The following is a 25,844-nucleotide window of genomic DNA, read 5'->3' on the forward strand; positions in this document are numbered from 1 at the left end:
GTTTTTTTTCCGAGATCCTATCCAAGATATTTCCTGGCTTCCCCACTGGCAGTTCTCCATGTGGTCCCTGTTTCAATGGCTAAGTGAATCAACAGACATTCAACCTGCTGCTACAGTTTCTGTATTAAACAACTTCTGGTTTAAGCTTTCACTGTGCCTTGGTCAACTCCAGTGCAGGGCTGGTCACATCACACTGTATAGGGTAACATTTCCCTCTGTCCATCTTTCTCTGTGTGTGTCTCTAACAGATTGTTCAAAAGATTATAAAGTCCAACAAACAGTTTTGCAGTAAACTGGGAAAGTACCGAATGCCATTTGCCTGGTCTGTCAGGTCAGTGTCAGTGGTTAGAGCCTTCTGTACATTTTAAAATGTACCTACCAAGTTCCCACAGGATCTAATCAGTAACCAAAGTCCTCATTGTCTTGTTCTGTCTGTTATAGGCCGGTGTTTAAGGATAATCACGGAGCACTGGACCGAGAGTCTCGTTTCTCACCTCTTTTCAAACAGGAGAGCAACAAGATCTCCACAGATGACCTGATTAAACTAGTGACCGAGTACAGGAGGTAAATTGGACTGTAAACTTTACCTGAAAGTAGGTCACCTACTGTGGATTTCTCTGAGACCAAATAAACACATCTTACAATGTTTTATTCTAAATTTTGTGGTTGCAGAGCTGAGAAGACCAGCAAACTGCAGACTATTCCTGGGACGTTGGACATCGCAGTCGACTATGTTCCTTTGGAGCATCCCAGTAATTCAGCTTTTTGTCTTACATTCATGACCCCATTCTGCTTTTTTTCCTGCTCCCTTCCCCTTTACTGTGTATGAAACTCTTTTTTTCTGGACTTTCAGACTGTGTAACATCCTCCTATGTGCCAGTGAAGCCCTTTGAAGACCTGAGCAAACACCAGCCAACAGTGGAGGTGGAGGAGTTTGTCCAGGACACCACCAAGTTCACACAGCCACACCGTGTTTACAAGAACCACATCTATGTCTACCCGAAGCACCTTAAATATGACAGCCAGAAGAGCTTCGCCAAGGTATATCACAGTAGTTTTAACAGCAGAGCACTGTTTAACAAGAATGATTTTTTATATATTTCATATGTTTATTACTCGCTGGTGTTGGTGTAGGGGCCATTATTACTGTTACAATGGTCGTCTTGTTCACAGGCTCGTAACCTTGCAGTCTACGTTGAGTTCCGCAGCTCAGACGAAGAAGTTGCCAAACCTTTAAAGGTAGAGTGCTGTCCAAAAACATGCTAATGGGACAGTTAGTGGGATTTATAAGACTCTGTTTTCTCCAGTTAAGCTCTCTGTATCATGGAAAACCAGCTGAGTGTGACTTTGTCGCGACCATTTTTTTTGTGTTTCTTTTTTTTTTTTTTTTGTAGTGCATCTACGGCAAGCCCGGAGGTCCAGTCTTTGCCACAGCAGCCTGCTCCATAGTCCTGCACCACTCTCAGAGCCCTGATTTCTATGATGAGGTGAGGACAGGAAAACGCAAAGAGTTTCAGGAACATCGAGATCATTAGTACCTGCGAGTGGATTCACCCGACCTTAAGCACCAATCCGTTGCTTATCAGAATATAACCTGTTACATGGTACTGTGCCCACAGGTGAAGATCGAGCTGCCTACGCAACTTCATGAAAAGCACCATCTTCTTTTCTCCTTTTACCATGTCACCTGTGACATCAATGCTAAGACAAATGCTAAGAGGAAAGAGACACTGGAGACTGCAGGTGAGGGGATGGTGGAGGTGGAGCCACAATTTAGCATAACTTTTATTTCATCGCAAGTTATTTCGTAGATGCTCTTTTCCGATATTCAGTAATGTTTGTTTTGTACGCGTGTGCTCTGTGTTAGTGGGCTATTCCTGGCTGCCTCTTCTCAAAGAAGGTCGTCTGTCATCTCAAGAGTTCAACATCCCCGTCTCCTGCAACCTGCCGCCTGGATACCTGGCTATCAAGGAAGCTAGCAACACCAAGGTGAGAGGAGGGAAGGAAGGAAGAACTATTACACATCCTGCTGAACAATAAAGACATTTGTTTGTGAATTATATTAAGCATTACTGAATGTGATAAATTGAGTTGGTTGGTTCTTCGATGTTCATATTCCAGCTGTCTTCTTTTTCATATAGAATGGAGCAGATGTGAAATGGGTTGATGGAGGAAAAGCTATCTTTAAAGTGACCACCAATGTTGTCTCTACTGTATACACTCAGGTATGGGCATCATCTATGCTTCTCCAGCTTGACCTTGCTTTCTATTTTTGTTTGGTTTTACTGACATGCTGATACTGTATGTGTGTCCTGCTGTTTTTCTCCCCACTGACAATGGGTGGGTGGATGGTTCTCTATTGCTTCAGCCACTACATTCTTGTAAACATCTGTCAGGGGCCTACCTTTTTATATGAACACTTAACCCCTAAATGAAAATGCTGGCCTTATATATTATCCATTACCTGACATTACTGTTAGCTCAGCTTTCTCATACAGAATTGAAATGAACCTGTCTCTGGGGAACTGTAAAATGGATATTAAATAAGCATTAGTTGTTGCAGCATTCTCAAGTATTTTGCAACTGGAAAATGCAACGTGAGCTTGAGATGCACAATCCTTATTAGTGGAGAGTAGTAACTATATCCATATCAGCATTTTCTTCATTGACTGGTGGTTTGTAAATGGGATCCACCTATGCTAATACACATAAAAATACATACAATTATATACTGTACAGAGATATATATTCATCTCAGTATACTAAGAAGATACTTTTATTCTTTCTTGGTAACATTAACCTTTTCTATTACCAATAAAAGATTTAGTGTCCAACACAGTCTAGTGTGCAGAAGTTCTTTCTTGTTCCTCTATCAAAAATAACAATGGACACCAGAATGTAAAACATCTGTCTAAAACATGTTACAGTAAATGTGATATTAACTTTGCGTTTGTTTTGAGTCTATGAAGCTGATTTCATTTGTTTGAGTGAAGACCGAGGCTGAAACACTCACTAAAGATTTGATTTACGTGGCGAAGTTTACATTTTGGGATTAACTGTCAGTATTATTCCAGATGTTAGCTGTTGAATTTCATGGCCTCTTCTTTCTGTGCCAGGACCCTCACCTGAACAGATTCTTCCAGCAGTGCCAGAAGAGAGAGCTGGACCTCTCTATACCACCTACCTCCAACTTCCTCAACTGCCTGAAGGTCAGAGAAAGAGCACTACATCCCCTCAGTTGTTTATTGCTACCAAGACTAAAACCAGGAACTTGACGACTTGACATTTAATGAGTGTGCCAATATGTCAAACATCATTTTGTTTCCGGCCTCTTTATGATTTATGTTTATGTTATTTCCACCCTTCTCATTCTCAACCTTCTCCACCTCCTCTTCCTCCTGTGCTTGTTTTCCACTCCTCCTCCAGGGTCTCCTCAGCATGGAGAGAATCCCAGTGATCATCCGATTTCTGCCAGTGCTCTTCAACCAGCTGTTCAAGGTTTTGACTCAGAATGACAATGATGAGGTCACTGCTGCCACCACCAGGTATGCAGCGGTACTATGGAAGTCCATCAGAAATACAGTGACATAAGGGGCTGGGGCTCAGTGAATATTATAAAGCATACGGTGAAGAAATACACGGTCTTTAAAAAAAACATCTGCCCCTATTTTGTTTGCTGTCATACAAAAAGGTTCTGCAAACTATCGGAGACAAACAATAAAATGAGAATGCACCAGGTAGTGTTTGATAAACAAAAGCTTTGCTAAATATAATCTTTGTTTCCTTTCCTTTTGTCTGCAGAGTGCTGTTTCACATAGTTGCAAAGTGCCATGACGAAAACCTGGATCACTATCTGCACTCCTACATTAAGGTATACAAACATACAGTAGAAGTTGTTTGTGTTGTGTGTTTGCATTAGTAATTTTGGAAGCTGTTGTTTTCCATGACGGAGTAGTATCACTGTGAATACAGTATTTTTTTTTTTGGCAAACAAAATAGAGAAAGGGGCTTTGTGTGTTTGTATGTGTGTATATTTGTGTGTGTTTGGGCCAGCAGGAGTGTGGTTAGGGCCACATGCCGAGAACACTGTGCAAACACACACAGAGAAAGTGGAAGAGAAGACATAGAAGAGGAATTGGTGATTGAGTAGGAGGCAAACTAGGACATTCAGTCTGCTCAATGAGAAACACAAGGCATGTTGTTTTAGGGAGGAACGTCAGTAAGAGAATTAGAGAAGAGAGCAGCAGAAACCACAAAATCCATTTCATGTTGGCCACAGTGAAGGAAACCTGCAGCGCTTGAAGAGGTAGGGGCAGAGATGAATGGTGGGAGGTAAGAGGAAAGGACTACAGTAGCAGCACTAATGGAACTGATGTTGCCATGGTAACGGATTGGCATGATGTTCAGGACTTGTGGTGCGACCACTTTAAACAGCTGTGTGTGTGTGTGTGTGTGTGTGTGTGTGTGTGTGTGTGTGTGTGTGTATGCTCACACACATGCATGCTGAATTTAGGGGCGTATGCTTTCATATTACTCCTATCGAATCATTATCTGACATGTAGTTTTATTTGTAGTAGCTAAATGGAAACTACTTTATTTTCTTAATTTCTGGTTTCTGTGCTATTGCTCCTGTTTACATGCATATACTGCATATATGAGTACACGAAAAAGAAAATGAGTCAGCAAGTATTTTGTGTAATCCACCAGTTCTTTAGGTTTTCAAAAATTGCCTAATGTTCCCTAGTTCTGATATATAAACTTGCTGCTTTTCTTTGCTTTGTGTCATTAGAATCTAAATAGAGTTGGGTTTCCGTGCAATGTAGGAAGTTAAGTAGGACAGTTTTCACAACCGCGGTCAATAAAACATCCAAAAGCAGGGAGAAATACCCATAACAATAGTCTAGAGCATGCCAGATGTAGATGTCTTGTTTTGTCCAACGAAACTCTCCAAAATCCAAGAATATTCAATTACTTTTATGTAAAACATTCAAAACCAAGTTCTCTGATTTGAGAACCTGGGACTATTATATTTTAGCATTGTTGTTGTTGGAATGGTACTTTAAGGACTAACCATTTATTACACTAGATGCCAGATAAGGTTTTTTCAATTGATTGATTAATTAATTGGCTAATCATTGCAGCTCTAGTCAGGACTATGAACTGCAAAGCACCTGGTGTCTGGGTGGGATCTTTGCTGCATGTAATTCCCTTGTCTTTTCTCTGCCCCACCTTTACCTGACAACCCTCTCAATCTGTTCCTCTCTCTGTGTGTAGTATGTGTTCAAGACAGAGGCCTGCGGCTTCAGGACAGTCCACGAGGAGCTGGCTAAGGGGATGACCTTTGACCTGAAGAGCAATGAGCAGGCTGCTGTCAAGAATGTCCTTAAGGTGAATCTTTTACCCTTCTTTTCAACCTCCTGTCTTTTTACTCTCAGCTGAACCACTAGATCTTGTTCAAATGGATTAGTTATAATTGTTGTTTATGCCTCTGGGCTTTTCAAAGAAAAGTAACTCTCTGAACAACATCATATGCATCTCCCTGCTTTGACAATGGAGGTGATTAAACTGTGTTACAAACTACATGATTTAGAAATGTTAGAGAATGACTTTGCTGTGACCCTCCTGGTTTCAGTTCTCCTGGTTCTTCTTTGACCTGATTGTCAAGTCCATGGCCCAACATTTGGTTGACCCTGACAAGGTAAAGGTAAGGTGACATATTGCACTAAGGGACCCTCGAGTGATCCCATCATTAAAGTTTGTTACTCCCATTATTCTTGGTTCAGTACAGTTGATTTGCAGTTGTACAATCTGACCGGGGATATGACATGAAGCATATAATATTATGATGACTCTTTGTTCCTGCAGCTTCCCAGACCCCAGCGTTTTCCCTCATCCTACCTGAGCCGCGTGGAGACCCTGGTGGAGACAGTATCCGAACACATCTTTTATAAAAACAAAGAAATGGCAGAAGAGACACGCAGTGCAAACTTAGCGGTGGCAGCTTTTGTCAAGGTGGGGAAAAAACGTTTAGAGTTAGTGTTGTATATTTAAATTTTAACACTGAAGAAACCTTTTTTAAAGGGGCTAGTTATCGACGCTCTGGGACCCAGCGGAGTTTGAGTACATATAAAGGGTACATACAGTTTATGTGCTTATGTAGATCAATATAAACCACCTAAAAGTCTGCAAATGGAAATTGTGTCCATTTACAATTGATAGCTATGGATTTTTCCATCTGTGCTGAATGATCTGCCTCTCATGCTGTTATTAACTGACGCTGGGCCTGATCTCCAATTCGATGGGTCCTCTGTCTCTTTGCAGCGATGCTTTACTCTGATGGACAGGGGCTTCACTTTCAAACTGATCAGCAACTACATCAACATGATCACAGCTACTGACAGCAAGGTGAAACAAAACATATATAGTCATTATAATATACAATTTTAGGATGAAAAAAAAAACAGTGTAACTGTGTACATACCATACAATATAATTTTTGTGTGTTTGTTAGGTTTTGTGCGAGCTGAAATTTGAATTCTTAAGAGAGGTGTGTAACCACGAGCACTACATTCCTCTCAGCCTGCCTTTACCTTCCGCTCGCATTCCAGGTAGGAGCTCAAGTCATATTCAGTGACACCGGTGTTAATGTGATAACTCATACATCCAGCAGCTCTCGCTCTCATTTGTCTATTAACACTCTGTCTCTCTATCTTTCTCTCTCTGTCATATTCTCTGACTATTTGTCCATGTCAGACCATGCATCCACAGAGCCACAAAGCACTCATGGTAAATATGTTTGCTCATTCCTTTGCAATGTCGTATGCACCACAGAGTGTGTGCTACATTTGTATGATGATAATGGGAATTCCACATCATATTATTTCCTCACTGTAACCAGATTCCCCGATGGAAAGCAAATATTGGCTCGAGCAGCTCAGTTAATTTTCATTTAAAATGTGACTCTTTTCTGCTGTGGTTCCTCAGTGTCAGTGCCTGAGTACAACCTGACTGGAGAGTTCTGCAGGAAGCACTTCCTCACTGGCCTGTTGCTTCGGGAGCTGGGGCTGGCCCTCCAGGATGAGCAGGACCTGAGACACCTAGCTTTGGCCACCCTGAAGACTCTAATGGCCAAACACTCCCTGGATGCACGCTATGCCACCAAGGTAGAGAGAACATATGTTTACATGGGAGGAAACTAAAAGGCATGACCAGTGAGTCATGATCTCACAGTAGAAATTCTTCCAGTGTTACTCATCCAAACACATACACTCTGACATGTGATTGCTCGTAGCAGCTGCAAGCAACAGTGAGGATGTCCTAATGAGTTCTGGGAAGTGTCCCGATCAGATGGAGTCAGTAATCTGCCCTGTGTTAAACAGTATTGAATATTGCCAACCACAATAAAATAGCAGGGCTGTAGTCAAGACCAAGACTCAGCCTAGTTGAGTCTCATTCACAACCAAATGTGTGCAGAGGAAAATAAAAGACAAAACTGGCAAATGTCAATGAATAATCAACAGCAACACTTTTCATTTGAGAGGAACATCTATGTAAAGACATGGCACACGTACTTACAAGCTGTCTAAATCAAAGAAGTATGTCTGACAACCTGCACAAATCCTATAATGAGACTAATGTCAAGTCATTTAACTGGCTGCATTTCCAGGAGAAGCAGGCAAGAATCGCATCACTTTACCTGCCTCTGTATGGCCTGATCTTGGACAACATGCCTCGATTCTTCCTCAGGGACCTCTTCCCCATCTACTTCACTGCTAGTGACCAGGTAAGAATCAAGACAAAAGACTTACTTATCGTGTACTACACTGGTTGACAGCTGTATGTCATACATAATCATTATTTTTTGCTATAAAATTCAGACTGAACAAAATCTTTTTTCCCTGTCTGCATCCTTACCAGGGCTCCCGAGATGACCTTAGTGTAGGAGGTGGAGTTGCTGGAGGGATAATTCCTGTTACTCGCCATGCCAACTCTGTGGATGCCTCCTTTTCCAAAGAAGTACTCAACTCCATCACAGGTAGCAGTGTGTGTGTGTGTGTGTGTGTGTGTGTGTGTGTGTGTGTGTGTGTGTGTGTGTGTGCGCGCGCGCGCGCATGTGTGTGGGTGTGTGTCTGCAAATTTGTCTAATTTCTGTATAAAAAGGTGTGAAATAGGACATTGACTCCTCCTCCCATCTCCACCAGCCTTCTCGTCTTTCGCAGTTGCCACGGGTAACCAGACCGAATCTCGGGGCTCTCTCATCAGTGTGGACTCCAACCCTAGCAACAGTGACAGAAACAGTGAAAAGATGGATGGATGTGAGAAGGTCAGATATGAATAGCCTTATGAAAACTCAACAGCCATCAGCCTCTGTCTTTATTTTTGAGACTGTAGGAGCAGTTGTGTAAAAATGTGTCAAAAATGTAGATACATTTGTATTTGTTTGATATTTACAGCACATTGTCTGAGTCGTTCATAATTGTATGACACACAGATTTCTAAAAGACAGTTGCGGTCCACCTTCTTTGTCTGCAATGTTGTCCCTCTTAAAGAAAAAACATACCACAGACATCAGCCCCTGCAACAGTCCCCTCACCACCACCATTAGATAAATTCAGCTACATACCAAAAGAGAAAGGTCTCTTCATTTTTTACACTCATAATTTAGATTTCTTATATTTAAATTATAAACTCAATTTTTGTTTTTGTAGTTTGGTATTATAATTTCTCCACCTTGCCTGTAAAAACAGTGGCCCAAAAGAAGTAAAATAAAACATGAATATACTGCACCAGTTTATGAAATAGCCTTTACCAAAACCCACAAATCTATAACTACAGTAAAATCATGACTGTCTGGATGTTTGTCCTCAGTTTGCTCGTCCCCAGTCCCTGATAGCCTACAGTTCTCGCTGTGACAAGCTGGACCAGGCAGAGACCCGGAGCCTGCTTATGTGCTTCTTGCACATCATGAAAACCATATCTGAGGGTAAGAAGTTACATTCATACAAAAGTCCAGTCACAGTCCAGTCCAGAGCCTTGGCAAATTGCGTTTCTAAATACTGTTTATGCTGCTTACTATGTGTGCTTTTCTTACATTCTACATCCATAGAGGACTAGAAGATTAAGGCTAGTTAGTGAATCATTCTAATATAGCAAATACCTGATATCTACACTTCTGTGCAGGTTAAAACAATGTTTACTAGTATCCTGATCTTCGAGAAGATTTTGTTTGGGCATTTGGGTAGTCCTCTTCAAAATGGGTGATACTGTATGATCTGCTCTGTCTTTGTTACCTCTTTCCAGATGTGCTAGTATCCTATTGGCACCGGGCCATTCACCAGGAGATCTCAGACTTTTTTAACATCCTGGAGTAAGTGCTCGTCTTTCTTCATTGTTAGGCTGAGTAGTGATAGTACACACACAGAGAAAAGACAGGGAAGGGGACAAGCAAATGAGAAAAGAAGAAAGGAACACATGAAGGAAGTCACACAGCAAGAGTGAGAGAAGAAAAACATGCTGTAATTCCAATGAGGGCCCTCAGTCCACTGAACAGTAAATTAACTGCCTGTGTTTCCTGCTTGTGTCAGCATACCAGTAGAACTCAGATCTCATGCAGTCCACTTAATCTGTGTTATTCAAAACATGGTCAAAGCGGCACCTAAGATGTTTTTGCATTTTTCTTTTCCTCAGGCTGTGTCTTCAACACTTCAGATTTCTTGGCAAACGCCACATAGCAAGGTGAGTGTACACTTCCAAGACAGGGCCCAGGTTTTTATTCAGATCCATTCATTCTACTGCTGCAGATGTGAAAACAGCTTATTAACTCAATACGCATAGCACAGCTAAAGGTTGTAACACCCCCACCCACTGATACATAATTCATATAATCATCCACACACGAATGCACACAGCCACACACACAGACACATGTGCAAACACACACAAATAAATGAATCAGGCACAGTGAGGCAGAAATACTAATATGTGTTCTGTATGTGTGTGCACACTCAGATAAACTAAAGAGGAGAAAAGATGAAGGAGGAGAGAAAAGAAAGAGAGGGGGAAGGTGAAACTCCTGGGTCTTCTGTTGAGAGACAATCACTGCTAGATATTTTACTCTAGGATTTGGCAAGCACAGGATGGGGGTTATCGTGTGTGTGTGTGTGTGTGTGTGTGTTAGTGCTCTTACTGGAGCGGAGCCATTGGCACCGCTAGACTCCTCCGTCTTCTGGTTCCTCCCAGCTAATTAAATTAGCCCTCTTTTTCCTTTCAGCAATATGATGCTGAGCTGTAAGCCAACAGAAGGCTTGGAGAACACTCCACTTTACTGTGTGTGGATGCATTAACGGAATAAAGATAGCTGGAAGTCTAGCTAGCACTCTCCGGCGTGGTTAAGCCCTGTCTAGGACTGGCAGCTACTTAACATTCGCCTGTAATACCAGGCCATGGGGGATTCACAGTCATTCCTGTGTCTGTCTCAGTGTCTGTCTCTGTTAGCTCTTTGACGCCCGGCCCAGTCAGAGCGGGCACCCATTGAGGTTCAGGAGTGATGAATTACACATGTAGTGTGTAGGCAGCCAGCAGCTATCCTATCAGACAACAATAAAGACATTAAAGTCCCTGAAAATTGATTTTAAATCTGAATACTTCTTTGGAATTGTAAAAAGAAAGGACAGAGTTTGAAGAAAAAGGTATTATGGTAGGGGTTTATTTAGCTGTTAAACTTTTATCACTATACCCCACTGTTATTCTGCTTCATCAGGGTTATGTGGATGTAGATTTTATTTCAAATTTGATTGGCAGTGGCCTGTTACAGAAGCAAACATGCTCAAAACTCTCCTCAGTTTGGGTCAAAAGTTCCTCAATTCTGAACGGTACATGGATGACGTCACAATTTTCTAACTGAGCCTCGTCTTCTTCAAACAGCAGGAATACATATACACAAATATAGAGAAATATAACTTCAGTAAATAACCATAACTGTTCCAAATGTGTTGTGTTCTCCTGTAAGGTCAGAAGATGGATGAAAAACAAAGATTTTCAGGACCTTTAAGTCAGCCAGCAAACGTTCATCCCAGACATTGTGTGTGTGTGTGTGTGTTCACCTTCTTGACTTCAGACTAACACAGATTTATACAGATGAACGTTGCGGCTGTACAGTGTGCGATACAAACACACAGCAATTTAACAAAAACTACCTGCAGTGTTTTCTCCATGTTCGACCTTGCTGTTGTAGTTTCCACCTCAGTGCATGCTTCACGCCCTCCCCCTCTGTGCATGTTGCTGCCATGTTGGATTGTGAGTGTGACTGCACAATTATTGATGTTCTGGTGGCTCTACTAACCCTTTCTGTATTGATATCAAAGGTAAATACAGAGGAAACATATGTTGTTAGTTTTATTTCATCTTTACATCCTCTCATTGATGCTGCATGTCGACCTTTGAACCCTCTGTCTCCATGGCCTGGCTCATGACTGGTTGGACTCACCTCCCGCTTGGCGTGAATGTTTTACCTCCTCAGTCCCTGTGTGTTGCTTGGCTTACACAGTACTTGTCTTCTTCTCTGTGGCTTGCCAAAGCACCATTTGCTAAGTGCAGATTGGGAGTTGTTTCCAATTGAGCTTCATTTAAGCGTCATATGAACATGATATGTTGAACATCTGTTTGTTGAAACCCAGTTGCTTAACTGATTTGTGCTGCAGCTTAAATGACATTCAGTTTCATCACATCAAAACAGTCTGATTCCCATGCCGTCCACTGTTGTGCATTAACGGCAACCTCAGGTCTCTACTCTCCACTAACACTCGTCCAACATTTACACAATTTTAAAGCTGCTGACAAAATAACACCAGCGATTCTGCTATGCCACTAACCTCTCCATCTGGCTGACTTCCATCTCTATATGAGCAGCTTGATCTTTTTTTCTGACTCTAGCCGCTCTCATCGCACCAAGGTCATGCTGGAGATCGTGTATGTTTTCAGCATTTCATTCAGCTTTACTGAAATACGACGTGACCTTGTTGCTATAAAGTGTGTAACAAAGGTCACAAAGGTGCAAAAATAGTGCTGTAAGTTTTTACATTTAGACATTTATAAGGTCTGTTTTTATTGATCGCAGGCATGCTCAAGAAACAATTAGCGTGCCACACACAGTAATTAACTGACTAACGGTGATAACCATGAGAACTAAAATAATGTTGGTCTTAACTAAACTAACTAATGTTAGCTTTGATGTGATTGGCCTGTGAACAGGAAGCTAGCAGCAGCAGTAAAGCTGGCCCAGTCCACCCAGGCCAATGGCACCCTGAAGGGCTCTAACCACCCCTCCCAGTCCTCTCAGCCCTCAAGCCTCTTCCCACAATGGTAATCACTCTCCACCAGGAAAACAAACCACACCTCAGCCGTGATGACACCATTAAACTGCTTGAAAACACTGAGTCTATGGTTACTGAAGGTTTTCTTAATGTTAATAGTGTAATGTGGTGATTGGCTCAAAATTTGAGTATTTTCTTTAATCGAAAGAAAAGTCCAGACTATTTAAACACACGTACAGCCTACAACAATGTAAGCACGCATCATTTATGTCACCACTGTGTTTCCATGTTATGGACTGTAACTGTGTTCTCAGCATGCCCCTCCTCATACTTCCAGTGCTTTGTGTGATTTGCCAGTCGTTGTCTTTGTACTCCCTCGTGTTAATAGACTCCCAGTAACAGCAAGTCCTTGGGACATGGATGCCTTTTATATTTACCTGCCTACTAAAATGTACAAAATCTCTAAAACTGGTTTGGCAACACATTACTACATTTTGAATGTAATTGAGAAAAGGTTTAGTAGTACATTTCCTTCAGTGCTGCACTTGATACTAGCTGCTGATCCTTGTTGTTGCCTCCAGGATGGCATCTTCTGGAGGAGAATCAGGTCACCGACATGCTCGCTCCCAAACTATGCCCATCATCAGGGGCAAGAATGCCCTCACCAACCCCAAGCTGCTGCAGATGATGGACACAGGTAACACACATGTTTTGACTGAGATTAATATAAAGTTGATGACATATATTGAGTTATTTACATCTGATTCTGTCTCCAGATGGGAGTATTCAAGATGGGGACACACTCAGTCCTACAGATATTGAGGCGAATTTGTCCACTGAGGTGGCCCTCACTGTGCTGGATGTACTGGAGCTCTTTGTTAACCATCACAAGGTGTGTGGTCCTTTCCAAGTTTACAGCCTTATTTTCTTTAGTTAAAGAGAAAGTATTAGAATTTATTTGAATGCGTGTTATATTCAGTATATACTGCACATGTATTATATTGTTTTATTAATATTGTGTCAAATCTGAGCTCTAAGTACAGTAGTTGTCTAAGCTTCAGAAAAAATGACTAAATAAATGTGTAAATCATCCACCCATTTCTATAGCCAAGCCAGTGATACTGTGCTGCCATCTAGTGGCTAGACAAATCCCTATTTTTTAAAAATTACTTTGAAGTATATAGTAGCATTTGCATATAAAAAGAAAGATTGCTTGCTGAAACTCTGAGAGTAAACTGTGATTTCTCAGTTTTTTTCTTTTCCTGCCCACAGAAGCAGCTGCAGGTGGATGATGGACAGAACGCACTGATGAAGAAGGTGCTGGACACCTACTTGCTCTTCTTTCAGATCAGCCAATCAACCGCCACGTTACGGCATGTCTTCGCTGCGCTCAGGCTCTTTGTACAAAAGGTCCAGTGAATGTAAACATATGATTTTTTTTTAAGGAATGTTCTAGTTGCTTTTCTTACATGTGGTTTCATCTCGTCCCTCTCTCTGTAGTTCCCCAGTGCATTCTTCCAGGGTAAGGCAGACATGTGTGGCTGTCTGTGCTATGAAATACTCAAGTGCTGTAACCATCGATCCAGCTCCACCCAGATGGAGGCAGCTGCTCTTCTGTATTTTTTCATGAGGAAAAACTTTGAATATACCAAGGGAAAGTCTATAGTCCGCTCACATCTGCAGGTCAGTGAGACCAAATGTAGTACAAAACTGTAATTTTAGTATCGGGCGCTTTGTGCATTGTAGTTTCAGCATGACATGCTCCTCTTTCCACTTCAGGTTATCAAGGCAGTGAGCCAGCTGATAGCAGATGCTGGCATCGGAGGCTCAAGATTTCAGCAGTCTCTGGCAATAATTAATAACTTTGCCAATGGAGATGCACCACTCAAGGTATGGTAGCTTCTAGCACTGCATGACAGTTTTCTTATCAACAATTTCGTAACATATATATACAGATTGTAGAGGTTTTTCATTCTGTTCTTGTACTTAAAGTAACGAGTGTTCATAACACGTTTTCTATAGAACACTCCATTCCCAGCAGAGGTGAAGGACCTGACTAAGCGGATCAGGACGGTTCTGATGGCTACAGCTCAAATGAAGGAGCATGAGAAGGATCCAGAGATGCTGGTGGATCTGCAGTACAGTCTGGCCAACTCCTACGCCAGCACACCCGAGCTTCGGCGCACCTGGCTGGAGAGCATGGCCAAAGTTCATGTCCGTAATGGCGACCTTTCAGAGGTAATTCACATTCTACTTCTTAGGTTGCTTTTACTTCAGATACTTCATAGAGTATGAAATAAAGTTTGAGGTCTGTCTTTCCTTTAGGCTGCCATGTGCTACATCCACATCTCAGCCCTGATTGCTGAATCACTAAAGAGGAGAGGTTAGTGCGCACATGCTGCTGCTGTGTCAGTTCACATGCTTTTTGCAGCATGGTTTGTGTGTATGTGTATCTACCAATACCTGTGCATATACAGGGCTATGATATTGCTGTTAGTCTGTGTATCTTTGCAGCCATGGTAACCTCTAACCTGAAAGTCCAACCACAGCCATCGTTTGTAAATCAGCAAACCTACATTTCTCACTGCTAACCTGGTCATCAGTCCTTTAGACTGTCATGGGGGTTGATGTGTATGCCTGAAAGTGAGAACAGTGGTGACTTGAGTGTTGCTATGGTTTGTAATAATCAATTAGGAACTCAGGAACTAGTAGTATAAAGTAGTTTTTGCTTCCCAATACCATTCTCATTCACAAGTTGTAGAAGAAATAGAGACTGATGTCCACACGTTTTGCGCTGTTGCATGTTTTTCTATCTGCAAGTCTTTTTTCTATTTTGTGCATATTTTTTCATATAGGCCACAGCATGTGTCTGTCTTTTTTCGCATGCGCTTTGTGCACTGAGCCTGCGTGCCAATAGCTGGCATAGCGTTCCAGCTGCTCGGCTGATGCGTGAGCCTTGTCCTTGAAAGCATAAAAGACAAAAGCAAGTGGACATAAACATTGTAAACCACCTCCTCCTCCTCCTCCTACCAAACAGGCTACTGGAGAGCTGACAAGGCCAGGATGTCCAGTGTGTCCCCTGAAGAAAGTCCTCTCTTTAACTGTAGCTCCTTACTAACTACCTCCCGAGATCAAGACAGTGAGTGTGTGCGCCTGGGGGCTGCTGGGTGGTGGGGTCGGGAGTTCAGAACATAGAGATGGAGAGACTGTGGGAGCAAGTGGGTGGAATGTGTTTGTACTGAGAGGTAGTTATTCTTTGAATTGGAGACATGAAGTTGTCAGGTAGCAAATCTTCAAATCCACTTTCCTACGCTTCATAATATACTGTGTAGTGTAATGTTTTGAGGACCACTGTTTTTGCCTTAATGACATCAGATTGTGTCATGTTATCACATTTTACTGTCACTGTTTGACATTCACTCTTCACTCAAGTCTCACTGGATAAGACAATCAGTGTCACTGGGATCTGCTCTGCAGCACGTCTGATGTTTTTAGTTTGGTTTGAGTCGGCAACCTGCTGTAAATGATAAAACCTTCTTGGATGTATGTGTTGAATAGGTTATATGCATCTGTGTTTACAAGTTGAACTCAAGCACAAATGTGTGACCTTATGTGAAGTGTGCAGCTATATGTTTTAAATGACTTGCCCTGATGTTATTTTTCTTGTTTGAAACCAGCATCGTTCTCTATGGGCTGGGCAGCATTTATGTGCATCAGCCCTAATGTTGAAGAGGAGGGTGCCATGAAGGAAGACACTGGTACACAAGACACACCCTATACCGAGGTCGGTGTTCACCTTTAATTAACAAAACCTTCACAAAACATAAAAGGGTTTGGGAGAATGGTTTCATGCTGATGCCATGACACTAACTGGGATTGCATCTCGCTGTACGGTGCAGGACACCCTGGTGGAGCAGCTGGTGCTGTGTGTGGACTATCTGTGGAAATCGGAGCGATACGAGCTCATCGCTGACATCAACAAACCTGTCATAGCTGTCTTTGAAAAGAGGAGGGATTTTAAGGTAACTATTAACCCTTCCACTCTTTGTGCAGGTGTGTGTGTGTGGGGGGGGCATAAGGAGCTAAGTTTAACCTTACGAGTGTGTTTGTGTGCCCACAGAGGCTTTCGGAGCTGTACTACGACATCCATCGCTCCTACCTCAAGGTGACTGAGGTGGTTAACTCAGAAAAGCGTCTCTTCGGTCGATACTACCGTGTGGCTTTTTATGGGCAGGTGAGGGACAGCTGTCACAGTCAGTACACAGTTATGTACATGGACACACTTATACACAACAACATACATGCAAACCACAGATAACATATAAGCCTATAGGTGGTGTCCGTAAAATATGCTTTTATCACAACACAGCCGAGGAAACTGCACAGTGACTTCTTTTTTCTTTTTTTCAGAAACAATGTCCTGGTTACTGGTTAAACAGGTTACAGTTTCTAACATTTAGGCTTTGGGTACAACATATCCACAGTTTGGGTGAACTTACTCTAACATGCTTCCTCACCTCGTTGTGCCTAGGTACAGCTTTGAATCCACATAGTTTCCTATTTGTTTTTAAGAGGATAATATTTCTATGTAGGGGTTTCACAGCAGTGAAATTTTAAAAAAAACACCTGGTAATGAGAATATAATATCTTCAAACAAAAACATGAGATACACTGTCTTGTCAGTAAGGAGTGTAAATAGAAGGATAAAGAGACCAGTTTTTTTTTTTTTGACTCAGTCAGTGTCCTTACTTTTTGTCTGCTCTTTTCTTCCTTTTTTTTTTATTGTATTCTGTATCAAGATTGCGGTAAGTTTTGTATGCCTTTGATTTTCCATTTTCCTCAGTTCTAACCACTTTTATCTCTCTTCTCCTCCTACCACTATTAACATCTGCTGCTCTTACCCTTTGAAGAAGCTTGCTGTGGTCCATTGTACTTCCCATAATCTCCAGCGATAAAGTTGGTTCCTCCCTAAATATTAAGAAGAGCTGGTGTCAAACAGCAACAGTGGACAGGAAGATACAGTTTAATAAACCTCATTCACCTTTGACATTTGACTCCGATGCTGCTTTGAAAACGGCCTTTGAACACTCCCATCCAAAACTTAACACTGACACCCTGTTAGTGCTGAATTCTTCTAACAAAATGTCCAAATCTGTAATTGCCTGTGTGTAGACAACCAGTGGGCAACATAAAGCCAGACTGAAGTGTAGACAGTGTGTTGTGACAGTCAAAGGAACATCATCTAAATGTTGAACTTGCATTGCATACACGCAAACACCCACCCTTGCTTGTAAAAGCTTTTTCTAATTGGTGTGTGTGTGTGTTCTGGCAGGGTTTCTTTGAGGAGGAGGAGAGCAAAGAGTTCATCTACAAAGAGCCGAAGCTGACAGGACTGTCAGAAATCTCCCAGAGATTGCTCAAGCTCTACTCAGACAAGTTTGGAGCCGATAATGTCAAGATGATCCAGGACTCTAATAAGGTAATTGACAAGCTGTTTATAAAACTTTAATTTTTTTTATGACCTTAAATGTTTATGCTTTCCCTTAGTCGTTCATCGTGGATATGTAACTTCACAAAAAATGTTCATTCTTGCTTTTTAACATTCTTTAGGTAAATCCCAAAGACCTGGATCCCAAGTTTGCCTACATTCAGGTGACATACGTGGTGCCGTACTTTGATGAAAAAGAACAGCAGGACAAAAGGACAGATTTTGAGAGACATCACAACATTAACCGCTTTGTGTTTGAGACACCGTTCACTCTGTCTGGAAAGAAACATGGAGACGTGGAGGAGCAATGCAAGAGACGTACCATACTGACCAGTGAGTACTTGTTTCCCAGTCAGAACATCGTTTGTATAATGAAGATCAGGTCTGAGTAATGAGTGTAAATTTATTTTGTTGTCATCAGCGAGTTCCAGCTTCCCCTACCTAAAGAAGCGAATCCAGGTGGTGGAGCAGCAAAGCACAGAAATGAACCCCATCGAAGTAGCAATAGATGAGATGTCACGTAAAGTCTCCGAACTCAACCAGCTCTGCAACATGGAGGAGGTGGACATGATCCGGCTGCAGCTAAAGCTTCAAGGCAGCGTCAGCGTCAAGGTGGGAGATTCTTCAGAGACAAAGATACACATTCAATTCAATTCAATTAAAGTGCTTTGTTTTAACTCAGCTGATCCTTCCCTTCCAGGTGAATGCAGGGCCTATGGCCTATGCCAGGGCATTTTTGGAGGAGAAGAATGCTAAGAAATACCCAGACAACCAGGTCAAACTGCTTAAGGAGATCTTCAGGTATGACTAAATGCATCATTCATTGCAAAGGGAATTTTGTTCCTAGCATTGTACAGTAGGTATATATTCTGTACTAAGGTTATAAGTGTTAGAGTGAAGCAATAGACGTATGCATGCTTTAGTCCATTGTGATAATAAACCCCTGTCTTTGTATGAGAACTGTGTCAAAGCAAACATTAGGCGTAAGAGAGTCTGGTACATTTATGTAAGATCAAATACTGCTATATATTATTATTTATCCACAGTGATCATGCTTAATTTAACATGTCTGTACATTATTTTGAAAATAATGTTGACCTAGATCATTAAAGGTTAGGTTCAATTCCATGATACCTGAATAATCAGTACATTACAATAAGTGAGTCTTTGTTTCGCCCCCTGCAGACAGTTTGCAGAAGCCTGCGGTCAGGCTTTAGATGTGAATGAGCGTCTGATCAAGGAGGACCAGCTGGAGTACCAGGAGGAGATGAGAGCCCACTACCGGGACATGCTAACAGAGCTATCTGTCATCATGAATGAACAGGTCTCACTGTACAATGACCACTGAGTGTCCACACTTTCATTTTAATGTTGCACCGTGCCTTATTTTTTTTTACTTCTAGTTGCATGGCATAAAGACCATCATATTTTTATGTGCATTATTTTTTGAGCCATTTTATATTTTCATGGGATTCATCAGGTTCTGTTATGACTTCATAGTTTTCTCTGCTTTTTTCCAACTTCTCTCATTGCAGCTTCAAAAAAGTGTCCTTGCCTCCAGCACCTCCTCTCTCTCTAACAGCTCTCTGTCCACTCTTTCTAAGACTGGTATGTCATCTCATCAAATTCTCTCATGAACAACATCTTGCCACCTGGCTTCTTGCTTACCCTACTGTCCCTGAGCCACAGTGCTAGCTGCTAACTTTTGATACTTACCCTCTTTTTGTATTTACCAGTTCCAATGCAAGCTTTTTTATTCTTGTTCGTGTGCAGATTCCTCACACAAGGCAACCAGGAACGGAACGGCACAGCGCCTACTGAATGGCCAGTAGACACACCAGAAATTATTTTTTTGTCAGGGAGGACATTTTTCCTCTAAATGACTTTGGAGTGCCAGTTTGAGCCTCAAAGGAGCTCCTTTGCTTCTTTCTGACTGTAGTTTCCTGCAGCAGGGAGCAGCGGGCTAGTGGAACTGTGATTGATGGCGAACATAGAGAAAACAAGAGAAGTTTGTAGACTGTGGTTGTGGTAGTCTATAGTCCTGTTGTTGAAGATTGACTATCTACAGTAGATGCCAGGCTGCTGAGCTGTTAGCTAATGTTTGTTTTGGTTTTAGAGACCCGATCCATGCGTGCTATGGATTCCCCCCTGCCCTGCCAACTGATTCATCAGCTTACAAACTGACAGACACACTCACAAACAAATACATACAGTGCACACTGTTCACATACGTATGCACACAAACACACAAACACGCGCCTTCTCTCCACAACCCCATCCCTTTAGAGAACAGTGACCTTACCGAGCTCGAGGTGCATTCAGCTATATATGTAATATATAGCTTTCTGGTGCAAGTTTTTACATTTTTTTCTCTGAAATATAATTGTCTTTCAAACTATCTAAAGATGTCTTTCAAAATGATTCATGTGAAAAAAAAAAAAATTTGGATACAGGTTTTAACGAAGAATCTGAGGAGTTGAACGCACCTCCAGTTCCTGTTTGAATGTAGAGCAGCTCCACATCGCTACTTTATATCCTTGCTAACATTACGGAAATATCAGCTTGGTCATTTTCAAAAGAAAAAAAAAATTATGTTTTGTAACATTTTTATGATTGAAATTGCATTGTTACTGTTATTATTTCCTGTACTGTTTTGAATTGTAAATAAGAAATATTAATATTTAAAATGTTTGAAATGTTTCTTTTTATAAAATATACAATATATAAATATTTGTTTAGCTGAATTTAAAAAAAGAACAAAAACTAAAGTTTTATGTATAACATTTAAATAAAATTTTGTTAATGTTCAGAATTCATGATTATACTTTATCCAGTTTCCTGATATCGGTGTTACCATCCATCCATCCATCATCTACACCTGCTTATTCCTAACCAGGGTCACAGGGATCTGCTGGAGCCTATCCCAGCTCTCTTTGGGTGAAAGGCAGGGGTACACCCTGGACAGGTCACCAGTCCATCACAGGGCCTCTCGGTGTTACTATCCTTTTTATTTTCTTCTATATTTTGCACCTTACCTATGGATCTCGCTTATTCATCTTCTAGTATGTCTCTCACATTAGTCCAGGGTTCATTCAGTCATGTTGAATATGGTAAACAACTTTCTAAAGTGACACTGTGCCTTGACTCCAGCTGTGCACAGCAGCCCCTCATATACAGTACATGTACACTAGTGAGAGCTTCAACATATTTTTAACTCAAAGAAGCAGGATTGTGGTTAGGGAACTGAATGGCGTTACCCCAAAAGCAACAATCTTTAATCAGAGGGGTCAGTGCAACATCAGAAGCCAAGCAAATCCCAATCTGAGCAGTTTGTTTAGATCCAGTGGATCCGTTCTCATCCTCACCGCTCTGTGTCTGTTATTTGGTCTCTGTGTTTCACACCATCTCTTCTGTGTTTACACTGGAGCTCTTTCTTTTATGCTTTGCATCTCTATATTTCATCATAACCACCTTTGATGCCCCAACCAGACTGTTTTACTGGAGTTCAGGCAAAGAAGCCATCGGGAAAACTGATATATGCTGCTGCATTTTGTATTTAAATACCAGCCTCTATTTCAAATTTTCAACACAGCCTGTTGTGTGAGCTTTAAAATAGTAACTTGTTAGTAAAATAGCTTTGAGTCACTTTCTACAGTTTTAACAGAAACTTTACGATAAAATGTGGTTGTGGTTGAAGTTTGAAGGCATTGAGATGTAGCGTGGGCTCTGGGGTCAGTCTTTTTTCAGCAGCTCGGTATAATTACTGATACAGCTGATGGTAAAGGACAGCATGCAGTCCTCTGTCACTCGTCTCTCCCTGTCTCTGTGTGACGACAGCTGTCTCCCCCTGTGGTCGCATGTCTAAGGTGCAACAGATGGAGTTTCACTGACCTCCTACGACACCCTCTTCTTCACAAAGTCAGTATTTCTCTCCTCCTCAGACGCATCTCGCACACCTCCCTTCCTTCCTTCCTTCCTCCCTCCCTGTGGTCTATTTTGTGAACCAGAAAGAGGGGGCCTGATTGGGTTTCTTTCCTCCACAGACCTGCTTATGTGTGTCTGTCTCCCTCCAGGTGGCCTAGACTCTGACAGGGTCAGGTTGCTCTGACCCAGCGCCATTTGGTTCAGGTCACAGACCACAAAACCTGGTTGCGCTGCAGGTACAGTGTCCTACTTACCTGCCAGCAAATTATCTTCCTGACAATATTTCAAATTTGATTTTATACCGTTGTAAAGTATGTGGTGTGTGCAAAATATCTCACAGCCTGTTGGAGCTGGGGCTCCCATGTGTGCATTTAAAAGACAAAAATCCAAACTATACTGCAGCTATTTATCAATTTGATTTACAGAACATACTGACGTGTGGACTTTCCTTCCTGGACTTATCTTGTTGGCAGACTGAATTAATATTTTACAGGGATAGCAGTGTAATCCCAAAAGAGACATAGGTTTTACAAGAGGAAGAGGTGCCAAAAACATCTTGTATTTGGGGGGCTACAACATGAAGTTACTCTACATGCTGTGGGGCCATAAAGTTGTCAGAACCTGATAGCTTTTTGAGTGTTGCTGTAGGTTTAGTAGGTCTACAGGTATTCAAGCTCTTGTGCAGTGCATATTTCATTTCCGACCCCTGCTTAGTTTTCCTGAAACTGGACGCCAGGGCTGATTAATAAAACATCCTGTTTGAGCTGCTGACTGATCGCCGGAGCGCTTTCAGCTGTATAAGTGGTGAAAAGCGACATAATCTTCCCAGAAAAAGATCTGGACTGAGATTGAGAGACAGATACAGCAGAGTCAAAGGCAAAGACGCACAGCAGGAGGACCACCAAAGCCCTTTGTGAGCAGCATGTTAAATCCCCAGCAGCGCGGCGAGCTTCTCCTACATGACGCGCCGCCGGTGTTTGGGAAGCCGTGGTATTGGCAGCGCAGCAGCAGCGCCATGGAGAGCACCCGCAGCCTGGCGCAGGTCATCATGGAGATGCGCGACGAAATCAAGAAGCTGGAGGAGGAGAACCGAGAGCTGCGGGGGGACAACGGGCAGCGGTCCATCGCCGTTGTAGGGGGAGCCAGCCCGGCGTGTGCAGCAGCAGACACCAGGCTGGAGGAAAATGAAGAAAACCCTTATGTGAACCTGAAGCGCAATGCGTCTGCGCCAGTCCTGGAGGGCCAAACCAAGGGTAAACAAAACAGCTTCTCAAGTGGTTTCTTTTAATTCTATAGAGTTATTTATTACCACAGCTGCACAGAATATACAAGGCAGGAGCACCTGTGAGTCACCTGTTGAACACACCTGTGCTTGTGTCTTTCTCACTGTTACTGAAACTGTTTTTTTTAATTTACTTTGGCACAGAACAAATGTGTGAAAGTTTAAGAAACTGTATTTAAGCCCAGAACATCTGTTCCATTTTAGACAGACATAGAAATATTTAGTTAAACATTTAAATTAGAAATCTGAAAATCACCATAGTCCTTTATTTCCATATCCATCTCTGCTCTGTGGAAATGAATTTACTCCAACGCAATCATGTTATTCATCATGTTATTTTCCAGAGAACAGTGTCATGACAGTCCGAAGGTACTCTGTCAGCTCTAACCTGTCAGGGGCGACCATGAGAGATGGAAGGGCCGACAGGGCGCGGCAGAGAGACTCTGCATGGGGCAGACTACAAGAAGAAATCCAACATGGAAATGGTGTGTTTGGGAACCCAGCTAGAGGAGAGGAGGGAAAAGTTACCAACAGACACTCCCTGCAGGAATATGTAAACAAAAACAGGTACAGAAATCACATAAATGTGGATAAAGTTTGCTTTAAATTTAGCACAGCAAAAGTCTGGAAGGTTCTCTCTGTTGCTACTTTGAATGTGTTTTCTAGACCCTATTCACCTTTTTTCTAAGTCACAGCTTTTGAACTATAAATTATAACGTTTGTGATTTCTCTGATCTTTTAGGGCCAAGGTAAAAACTGTCACGTTCCTTCTGCCAGTGGATGACATTTATACCAACAGGCCAGTTCTAACCAAGCATAAGGAGGAGCCCACAGAGCTGGTCCCCATAACTGAGACTGATTCTTGAGAGAAGAACATTCAAAGACTTGGAATGTGGCCGTGAGGACAAAGTGCAGATATGAACTGCAGCTTCGGTGTCTCCAAACAGGTCAGCCTCCTCATTTAGGTCAGTGGAGATTGGGCTCTTAATGAGCGAGCCAGCAGACGGATTTTATCACACCTGACCACTCAAACAGAAGACTCTGGTTACTGGTGTTGTTTTCTTCTGGCCATGGCAATCAAGGGCCCTGTCAGTAGTGATGAGACACAGGGACCTCTGCAGAGAGGATCAGATATCTGGACTCCTGTACTACCCTGGGGTAACGGTCCAGACTGAGACACACACCTGCTGGTGACAGTTGTGCTCATTGACTCAGGTCTTGTGAGCAACACCAGGCTCATTTTTTATTGATCCGAGTTTCTTTTTACATTGTAAACTGGAATGGGTAGTCCAGGGGCCAGATATGTGTTTAAACATGTGACCAGTTTTTTTGACAATGTACTTTTAGTCCACACACTCATCCTTATAGATAAGCCACTGTAAATAAGGCACATGGAACAGTCTTGATAAGCGAATAAGAAGAATTTTAAGAAGGTTATTTATTGCTGCCTCTGTGTTTTCTTTTTATCCGTATTGTGGGTCATAAAATCAAATTTAAATATTTACCATATGCATGTTGCAGAAAGAATTTTAACTAGGCAGAGTGGAACAAATAAATAAAAAGTAACATTTGGAAATTCACATTTGCTATTAGCTACCTGCACACTGTGGAAGGTATTATGGTGCATGTTGCAAAATAATGAAATTAGAACCGTTAAACTTTAAAAGTCTAGTTTTTACTCCATGTTCATACTGCAAATTTTGGTGTTTTAAATGCATCTGTTAAGCAAGAATGAACTATGTGATTCTTTAACATGTTACATCAAAATGTGCAAATCCATTCATCCATCATCTATACCTGCTTATTCATATATAGGGTCACAGTGATCTGCTGGAGCCTATCCCAGCTCTCTTTGGGTACAAGGCAGGGGTACACCCTGAACAGGTCACCAGTCCATCACAGGGCCACATAGAGACAAACAACCTCACACACTCACACTCACTCCTATGGGCAATTTAGAGTCACCAATCAACCTGACATACATGTTTTTGGACTGTGGGAGGAAACCAGATTAACTGGAGAAAACCCACACAAGCACAGGGAGAACATGTGCAAAACCATTTGACTGTGTATTGATGCGTTTTGTGCTCATTAGATTTAAATGCGTTTATTTTTTCCTATGTCAGACAGGTGCATGAGATACGAGCAAAGCACATATTTTCAACTCAAGCCTGAATAAAATATTTGAACTGCTACATCCAGTTTATGTCACGTTCATTCAGGAGAAACACTCACTGCAGTGAATGTAACCAAGTGATGTAATACATAGTGAGAATGATACCATCTAAAACAAAGCTGCTCTCTCATTGACTGGAGTGCAATAGCAACGGGATGTGTTAAATACCCAGCACCTTGGTTAATAAATGATTAATAGTCAATAAGCCCTTCAGTATGTAATTACTGGCTCGTAGGATTAGGCAGAACCTGGTTTGGGTGTGTTTGCTTTGACTGTTGGTTTCCCCAGCAGCAGTAATCAAGGGTTGTTCCTCAGAGTCCACATGACTGTCACTGTCTTCCCAGGCTTCTGAATTTCTGAATATCTCCGTATATTTAAAGTGGTTGTGAAGACACCTGGTGAAGCCTCCAGTTAATTCATGATGCCGCAGCCAGCGTTGTGACAGGAACTAGTAAGAGAGATCATATTTCTTCTATATTAGCTTCTCTTTATTGGCTCCCTCTAAAATCCAGAATAGAATTTAAAATCCTTCTCCTCACCTACATATCCCTTCAGGATCAAACTCCTTTATACCTTAAAGACCTCATAGTACCATATCATCCCAATAGAGCACGTCATTCTCAGAGTGCAGGTCTACTTGTGGTTCCCAGAGTTTCCAGAAGT

At 41.9% G+C, this 25,844-nt stretch overlaps 2 protein-coding genes across 6 annotated transcripts in view; both read left to right on the plus strand.

The window, feature by feature from the left end:
* dock10 (dedicator of cytokinesis 10) overlaps positions 1–20,486 on the plus strand; it is a 55,386-nt gene extending 34,900 nt beyond the window's left edge. For 3 of the 5 annotated variants that reach the window (XM_026299305.2, XM_026299304.2, XM_026299306.1), the window contains exons 14-57: positions 249–331; positions 442–564; positions 673–752; positions 854–1,041; positions 1,174–1,239; positions 1,395–1,487; positions 1,620–1,743; positions 1,868–1,989; positions 2,142–2,225; positions 3,117–3,209; positions 3,427–3,545; positions 3,802–3,871; positions 5,275–5,388; positions 5,633–5,704; positions 5,866–6,012; positions 6,322–6,405; positions 6,512–6,608; positions 6,754–6,786; positions 6,985–7,163; positions 7,667–7,783; positions 7,918–8,035; positions 8,202–8,323; positions 8,869–8,983; positions 9,301–9,367; positions 9,688–9,735; positions 12,250–12,360; positions 12,893–13,008; positions 13,088–13,203; positions 13,584–13,721; positions 13,812–13,994; positions 14,091–14,201; positions 14,334–14,549; positions 14,637–14,694; positions 15,349–15,450; positions 15,989–16,095; positions 16,211–16,333; positions 16,432–16,545; positions 17,644–17,790; positions 17,922–18,132; positions 18,221–18,411; positions 18,500–18,600; positions 18,985–19,123; positions 19,335–19,407; positions 19,573–20,486. In XM_026299305.2, the coding sequence (XP_026155090.1) occupies positions 249–331; positions 442–564; positions 673–752; positions 854–1,041; positions 1,174–1,239; positions 1,395–1,487; positions 1,620–1,743; positions 1,868–1,989; positions 2,142–2,225; positions 3,117–3,209; positions 3,427–3,545; positions 3,802–3,871; positions 5,275–5,388; positions 5,633–5,704; positions 5,866–6,012; positions 6,322–6,405; positions 6,512–6,608; positions 6,754–6,786; positions 6,985–7,163; positions 7,667–7,783; positions 7,918–8,035; positions 8,202–8,323; positions 8,869–8,983; positions 9,301–9,367; positions 9,688–9,735; positions 12,250–12,360; positions 12,893–13,008; positions 13,088–13,203; positions 13,584–13,721; positions 13,812–13,994; positions 14,091–14,201; positions 14,334–14,549; positions 14,637–14,694; positions 15,349–15,450; positions 15,989–16,095; positions 16,211–16,333; positions 16,432–16,545; positions 17,644–17,790; positions 17,922–18,132; positions 18,221–18,411; positions 18,500–18,600; positions 18,985–19,123; positions 19,335–19,407; positions 19,573–19,631 (4,974 nt within the window). In that variant the 3' untranslated portion in view covers positions 19,632–20,486. The remainder of the gene's footprint in view (positions 1–248; positions 332–441; positions 565–672; positions 753–853; positions 1,042–1,173; positions 1,240–1,394; positions 1,488–1,619; positions 1,744–1,867; positions 1,990–2,141; positions 2,226–3,116; positions 3,210–3,426; positions 3,546–3,801; positions 3,872–5,274; positions 5,389–5,632; positions 5,705–5,865; positions 6,013–6,321; positions 6,406–6,511; positions 6,609–6,753; positions 6,787–6,984; positions 7,164–7,666; positions 7,784–7,917; positions 8,036–8,201; positions 8,324–8,868; positions 8,984–9,300; positions 9,368–9,687; positions 9,736–12,249; positions 12,361–12,892; positions 13,009–13,087; positions 13,204–13,583; positions 13,722–13,811; positions 13,995–14,090; positions 14,202–14,333; positions 14,550–14,636; positions 14,695–15,348; positions 15,451–15,988; positions 16,096–16,210; positions 16,334–16,431; positions 16,546–17,643; positions 17,791–17,921; positions 18,133–18,220; positions 18,412–18,499; positions 18,601–18,984; positions 19,124–19,334; positions 19,408–19,572) is intronic. The other 2 variants (XM_026299308.2, XM_026299307.1) reach the window with 2 other exon arrangements.
* A 1,996-nt stretch (positions 20,487–22,482) lies between these two features.
* Positions 22,483–24,305, plus strand: LOC113125379 (uncharacterized). Its single transcript, XM_026298777.1, has 3 exons — positions 22,483–22,976; positions 23,350–23,572; positions 23,748–24,305. The coding sequence occupies exons 1-3, from the start codon at positions 22,646–22,648 to the stop codon at positions 23,869–23,871; spliced, it is 678 nt and encodes a 225-aa protein (XP_026154562.1). The 5' UTR covers positions 22,483–22,645; the 3' UTR covers positions 23,872–24,305.
* The last annotated feature ends 1,539 nt before the right edge of the window (positions 24,306–25,844 follow it).

This window comes from Mastacembelus armatus, chromosome 13 (assembly GCF_900324485.2).
Source record: "Mastacembelus armatus chromosome 13, fMasArm1.2, whole genome shotgun sequence".
NCBI lineage: Eukaryota > Metazoa > Chordata > Actinopteri > Synbranchiformes > Mastacembelidae > Mastacembelus > Mastacembelus armatus.

Bases quoted from the DNA above. Each gene is read 5' to 3' on its own strand.
- LOC113125379 (XM_026298777.1), top strand. From the start codon at position 22,646: ATGTTAAATCCCCAGCAGCGCGGCGAGCTTCTCCTACATGACGCGCCG. The intron at 22,977-23,349 runs GTAAACAAAACA...GTTATTTTCCAG, and splicing joins CCTGGAGGGCCAAACCAAGG to AGAACAGTGTCATGACAGTC. The intron at 23,573-23,747 runs GTACAGAAATCA...CTGATCTTTTAG, and splicing joins GAATATGTAAACAAAAACAG to GGCCAAGGTAAAAACTGTCA.